This window comes from Salvelinus sp. IW2-2015, linkage group LG35 (assembly GCF_002910315.2).
Source record: "Salvelinus sp. IW2-2015 linkage group LG35, ASM291031v2, whole genome shotgun sequence".
NCBI lineage: Eukaryota > Metazoa > Chordata > Actinopteri > Salmoniformes > Salmonidae > Salvelinus > Salvelinus sp. IW2-2015.
In genome coordinates, this window is record NC_036874.1 from 11,140,311 (window position 1) to 11,146,719 (window position 6,409).

Here is a 6,409-nt window from a genome sequence, read left to right on the forward strand (position 1 = left end):
TGTTTATTATGACTATTTCTGTATTTTGAATTTGGCGCTCTGCAATTTCACCAGATGTTGTCGAGGTGGGTCGCTAGCCGAACGCCTGCGACAGAAAGGTTAAACGGAAGCAAACGGGAAAAAGCGGGATAACATACCTGGATTTGTCCAATAGAAACTCATGTTTGCTAGATGCAGGCAAGAGTGTGCAAGGCGGTATTGACCTGTGTGCACCTATATTGTAAACTTTCATTCTTAGGCTAGGTTGAAGCAACCTCATGATGGGTATAGGGACATTTTGAGTATCATGTARTAGCCTAAACCTATCACTGTTACAATGAACTGGGTGAACGGAATATGAACGAGTCATCCAATATGCTGTAATAGAAATAAGCCCATGCTCATGAAAATAAAATCGTTCTCCCTCATCTTAAACGGCACTGACTACCTCTGGTGGAATAGCAAGAAACACGCATTATATGGCTTATAAAAGTGTTGAWTACAAAGTGTTGCCAGTGCTGAGTAAGAACTTAAACTCACTCGTACAAACAGCAGCACATTCTGCATTCGTTGACAGTCTCTCTAGTCATGGTTTTAAACGTTTTGAAATCTCACAGTATAAACTTTGCTGTAGCTTTCTTTTATGCCTGCTACGTTACTGCCGGCACAGTAATATGAGCCATCCGATTGGCCAGTGGTAGGCCTATAGGGCACTTGATTTGCTCTCTGGGCCCGCTGGGAAGGCAGAGTTTGTACCTTCACAGCCCGAGACGAATAAAACAAAATAGAAACACAAGGCTTTATAGTTGGTTTTTTTACAGAAATGTTTGGCGATCGATTAGGAATGCCTTGGAGATCGACCAAGTTGATCGCGATCGACCGGTTGGTGACCACTGGCATAGAGTACAAGCACTGGAAATTGAAGCAGTAKGAACATGTGGGTCTGAGCACGTGTGATGTCATCGATGTGTGTGTGTGTGTCTGTTGTATTGATAATTTGTGTTTGAAAAATTAAACATTTATCTTGCAAAAAAAAGGAGTTGCGCAACAATTGAAATCCTGTCAAGTGTAGCACATGACAATAAACATACATTGTCAAGTGTAGTTCATCAAAACACCTAAGTTACACTGATGCTACACTATAACTTGCTGTGGAAAAAAGCCAACACATTATTTGGAAACCTGAGAGGTGGTGTTATAGGTTGTGAGACTGAGTCATTTGGTTGTTGCAGATGGAAATGGTTTTGTTGAATGTGTCAAACTGCAATAAAAAATTCTGAACTTCAACATGCATGATGTTTAATACTGAAAGTTTGAGTGAGTAGGAAAGGGTAGAGGAATCTGTTTTGTTGACAGTGCTCCAATATGTATAAAATCCCTTAAACAACAATGTTCTTGTGTTAGATTTGGTATATAGCATTTTTTAAAACAGTTTTAGCTGTGGACAGTCTTGACATACAAAAGAAACATACACTATATATACAAAAGTATGTGGACAACACTTCAAATTAGTCTRTTTAATGTAACACAATGTGGAAAAGGTCAAAGGGTCTGAATAATTTCTGAATGCACTGTATATTTGGCCTTGTCAGTCTTACTATCTCCTGTCTTATCTGCGTAGAACAAGAAGGGCTGTCAGCAGAGCCAGAAGCACGGTGATGGGGACCAGGAGGATGGCCACGAACAGGAAAACAGGTTCAGGAAGCACCTTCTCTACTGCTGAAAAACACAAGGGGAACAGACATAGGGTGACGTCAGTCATTGAGTGGTATTGCAGATACGGAGAGAGAGCTACATTTCATTGCTATGCACCGACCCAAATGGCTGTATACTGTATGATAAACCTGGATATAAGTCGACTTGGCAGTCTTCAGTAGATGTGACACACTGTAACTGTAAGGTCTGTGTATGTACTGAGAAAACACTACCTGGCGTCTCAAGCGGCTGTTGGAAGGGCTGGCTCATTATCATGGTGGAGCCCAGGTGGATTTGACACTCATAATTCTTCCCCTTCTCCAAGGGGAGGATCACAGACAGGGTAACAGACAGTGACATGCTGGGGTGAAGAAGATCAATGGTCTTTTGGAATACTTTAGATCCGTCTTGTAGCAAGGATAAGAAAAACCCATCATCCCGGGAWACATTCACAGCACACATGAGTTGGGTCTCATTATCAGGGTCAAGCCCAAAGAACATCAAATCTGTTTTAGACATACAGAAAGACACACACATTTGTATCATAACATGGTCTGGTATAGGAAATGAAAAACTRSAATTAGTGGACAACATGGCAAAAGAATAGAAATTGTATCATTACCATGTATGAACAGCTTAACGCCGCTCCCTTTCATCCTCTTATCTTGTTTGGCGGCCCTATAAGAAAGTTTACACTCATACTTTCCACTGCTATCTTCCCACTGGACATTCTTCAGAAGTACAGATCTGTTTGGTGAGTTGCGGTCACTGTCCAGAACCTCCACACGATCCTTGTACGGTGACTCTGGRTSAGGCCACAGTCTTGTCATTTKGGTCAAACTTGTAATTTTATGCCAGTAGAGAATGGGATTCKTTGCCACCTGCTGGTCTGGAGTGTGGATGAACTGGCAGTCCATTGAGGCATTCTGAGCCAGTTGATACACAACCTCATCAGGTGTCTGGGTAACTGTCTGGGCCAAGGCTCCTGAGAAAGAAAGTGTATATGGAGGCTCTATGATGAGTCTGAAATTATTGGCAGCCTTGATAAAGATGAGCAAAAAAGACTGCATCAAATAAATCATACAAATATTGAGATTTATTGTATGCTCCAAAAAATTGGGAAATTATATTATTTCATGCTAATACAATTTCTCTGAGAAAATTATTTTATTTAAAAAGTAATAAAAACAAACAAAAAAAAGTTGTGTAAAATAATTTGTGCGTATAGCGTTTTGCTATAATGCAGCATTTCTGTATGGTGCACTCAAAATGTATTGTAGTTTAGTAGCCAGCCTAGGTTACTGCTCAAATGTTGCTGTAATAGGCCTACATGATTCAACTTTGCATGGTGTTTTGTTGCAGTTTTTTTTCTTTTCGGTATTCAATATCAAGCTTTAAAAACCACGAAACCATACTGCAACATTTTAGTAGCCTAGCTAGGATTGTGGCATGTGTCTGTAAACTTTCCCTCCTCTGCACGCTGTGAATTTACCAATGCAAGCGCATCTGGCTGTAATTTCATAAAGTAGATAACTCAACTGTTAACTCATTCATACTCGCTTGTGTGTCCTATTCAGCCCGTGGGCCTTGTGTTTGACACATGTGCGCTAGCCTATTAGCCACCTTTTGACGGACTTGTCATCATTGCCCTTACTCGTTTGATTATATTGACATTCCCAGCCTTAGTTACAGTCGTCCGTTTTTGTTCAAAAGATTTGAGTAATTGAAACTGAAACAGTGTATCCCGAATAGTTGGAGGCAGATAGCAATATTTTTTGGACTACCAAGAAACGTATTGGTGAATTATACTGAACAAAAATATAAACGTGACATGCAACAATTTCAAAGATTTTACTGAGTTACAGTTCATAGATAGAAATCAGTCAATACATTCATTAGGCCCTAATCTATGGATTTCACATGACTGGGAATACGGATATTCTGAGATTTTGTGACCAACAATCATTTTGTTGGTCACATATACCTTTTTCCCATGGATCAGAAAACCAGTCAGTATCTAATGTGACCACCATTTGCATCATGCAGCGTGACACATGTCCTTCGCATAGAGTTTGTTTCATATCTGCAAAGTAGTTAAAACACTGTCAGATCCACTTTAAACTGAGATTAATTATTTTTAAAGTCTAGTGTTAATATAGATAACATTTTGTTAAACAAAATCTCTTTCTCTGAGCAATTGTATTAGTATAAAATAACATAATACATTTTTTTTAGGAGCTTACAATATAATAATTATGCTATTTAGCAGATGCTTTATACAAAGCGACTTACATTTTATGGAAGGGTGTTCCCGGGAATCAAACACAATATGCCGGAGTTATAAGCACCATGCTCTACCAACTGAGCAAAGGACCACTATATAAACTGAGTATACCAAACATTAGGAACAACTTCCTAATATTGAGTTGCGCACCCCCCCCCCCTTTCCCCAAAAAAGCCTCAATTCGTAGGGGCATGGACTCTACAAGGTGTCGAAAGTGTCATCCCACAGGGATGCTTGACTCCAATCCTTACAACAGTTGTGTCAAGGTGACTGGATGTCCTTTGGGTGGTGGACCATTCTTGATACACACTGGAAACTGTTGAGCAAGGAAAAATCCTGCAGCATTGCAGTTCTTGACACAAACCGATGCACCTGGCCTGGCACCTACTACCATACCCCGTTCAAAGGCACTTAAATATCGGGGTGCCTTGTGAAGATTTGTAGGCGAGTAAGTAAATCGACCCTACCATCGGATCTATTGGCCAATGTGCAATCACTGGAAAACATASTGGATGATCTACGGTCGAGACTATCCTACCAACGGGACATTAAAAACTGTCATAGCTTATGTTTCATCGAGTCGTGGCTGAACGTCGACATGGATAATATAGAGCTGGCTGGGTTTTCCATGCATCGGCAGGGCAGAGCAGTTACRTCTGGTAAGACGAGGGGCGGGGTGTCTATTTGTCAATAACAGCTGGTGGGCGATGTCTAATATTAAAGAAGTCTCAAGGTATTGCTCACCTGAGGTAGAGTACCTCCTGATAAGCTGTAGACCACACTATCTATATTATTCGTAGCCGTCTATTTACCACGACAAACCGATAATGGGACTAAGACCACACTCAACGAGCTGTATAAGGCCATAAGCAAACAAAAACATGCTCATTCAGAAGCGGCGCTCCTAGTGGCCGRGGACTTTAATGCAGGGAAACTTAAATCCGTTTTACCTAATTTAATTTCTACCAGCATGTGCAACCATACTCTAGACCACCTTTACTCCACACACAGAGATGCATGCAAAACTCTCCCTTGCCCTTCATTTGGCAAATCTGACCATAATTACCAGCAAGCAAAAACTAAAGCAGGAAGTACAGTGACTCGCTCAATATGGAAGTGGTCAGATGACGCGGATGCTACCCTACAGGACTGTTTTGCTAGTACAGACAGGAATATGTCATTTATTCATTCAATGGCATTGAGGAGTATACCACCTCAGTCACCAGCTTCATCAATAAGTGCATTGAGGACGTCGTTCCCACAGTGACCGTACGTACATATCCCAACCAGAAGCCATGGATTACAGGCAACATCCRATTCGAGCTAAAGGCTAGAGCTGCCGATTTCAAGGAGGGGGACACTAATCCGGACRCCTACAAGAAATCCCGCTATGCCCTCAGACGAACCATCAAACAAACAAAGAGTCGATTAAGATTAAGATTGAATCCTACTACATTASCGCTCATCGGATGTGGCAAAGCTTGCAAACTATTATGAACTACAAAGGGAAACCCAGACGCGAGCTTCCCAGTGATGCAAGCCTACCAGACGAGCTAAATGCCTTCAATGCTCGCTTCGAGGCAAGCAACATTGAAGCATGTATGAGAGCACCAGCTGTTCCAGACAACTGTGTGCTCACACTTTCCGTAGCCGACGTGAGCAAGACCTTTAAACAGGTGAACATTCACAAGACTGAAGGGGAAGACAGATTACCAGGGCGTGTACTCAAAGCATGCACAGACCAACTGTCTTCACCAATATTTTCAACCTCTCCCTGACCAAGTCTGTAATAGTTACATGTTGCAAGCAGACCACCATAGTCCCCGTGCCCAAGAATGCAAAGGTAACCTGCCTAAATCACTACCACCCCATAGCACACTTTCCATTTCTTTTTATTTTACCAGGTAAGTTGTCTGAGAACACATTCTCATTTACAGCAACAACCTGGGGAATAGTTACATGAGAGATAAATGAGCCAATTGTAAACTGGGGATTGTTAGGTGACCGTGATGATATGAGGGCCAGATTGAGAATTTAAGCCAGGACACCAGGGTTAACACCCCTACTCTTACAAAAAGTGCCATTGGATCTTTAGTGACCACAGAGAGTCAGGACACCCATTTAACATCCCATCCGAAAGACGGCCCCTACACAGGGCAATCTCCCCAATCACTGCCCTGTGATATTTTTTTAGACGAGAGGAAAGGGTGCCTCCTACTGGGCTTCCAGCACCACTTCCAGCAACATCTGGTCTCCCATCAGGGACCTTCCAGGACCAACYCTGCTTAGCTTCAGAAGCAAGCCAGMAGTGGGATGCAGGGTGGTATGCTGCTAGCTACTGATTGATGTTGGTAGCCATGAAGTGCTTTGAAAGGCTGGTCATGGCTCACGTCAACGCCATCATCCAGGAAACCCAAGACCCACTCCAATTTGCATACCGCCCCAACAGAT

The 6,409-nt window shown here is 42.1% G+C and overlaps 1 protein-coding gene across 1 annotated transcript in view; it reads right to left on the reverse strand.

Moving 5' to 3' along the window:
* Positions 1–210: 210 nt before the first annotated feature.
* LOC111959101 (uncharacterized) overlaps positions 211–6,409 on the reverse strand; it is a 20,379-nt gene continuing 14,180 nt past the window's right edge. Inside the window, exons 2-4 of the mRNA XM_023980543.2 lie at positions 2,297–2,659; positions 1,908–2,180; positions 211–1,698 (exon numbers count right to left, since the gene is read on the reverse strand). Of these exons, the coding sequence (XP_023836311.1) occupies positions 1,589–1,698; positions 1,908–2,180; positions 2,297–2,659 (746 nt within the window). The 3' untranslated portion in view covers positions 211–1,588. The remainder of the gene's footprint in view (positions 1,699–1,907; positions 2,181–2,296; positions 2,660–6,409) is intronic.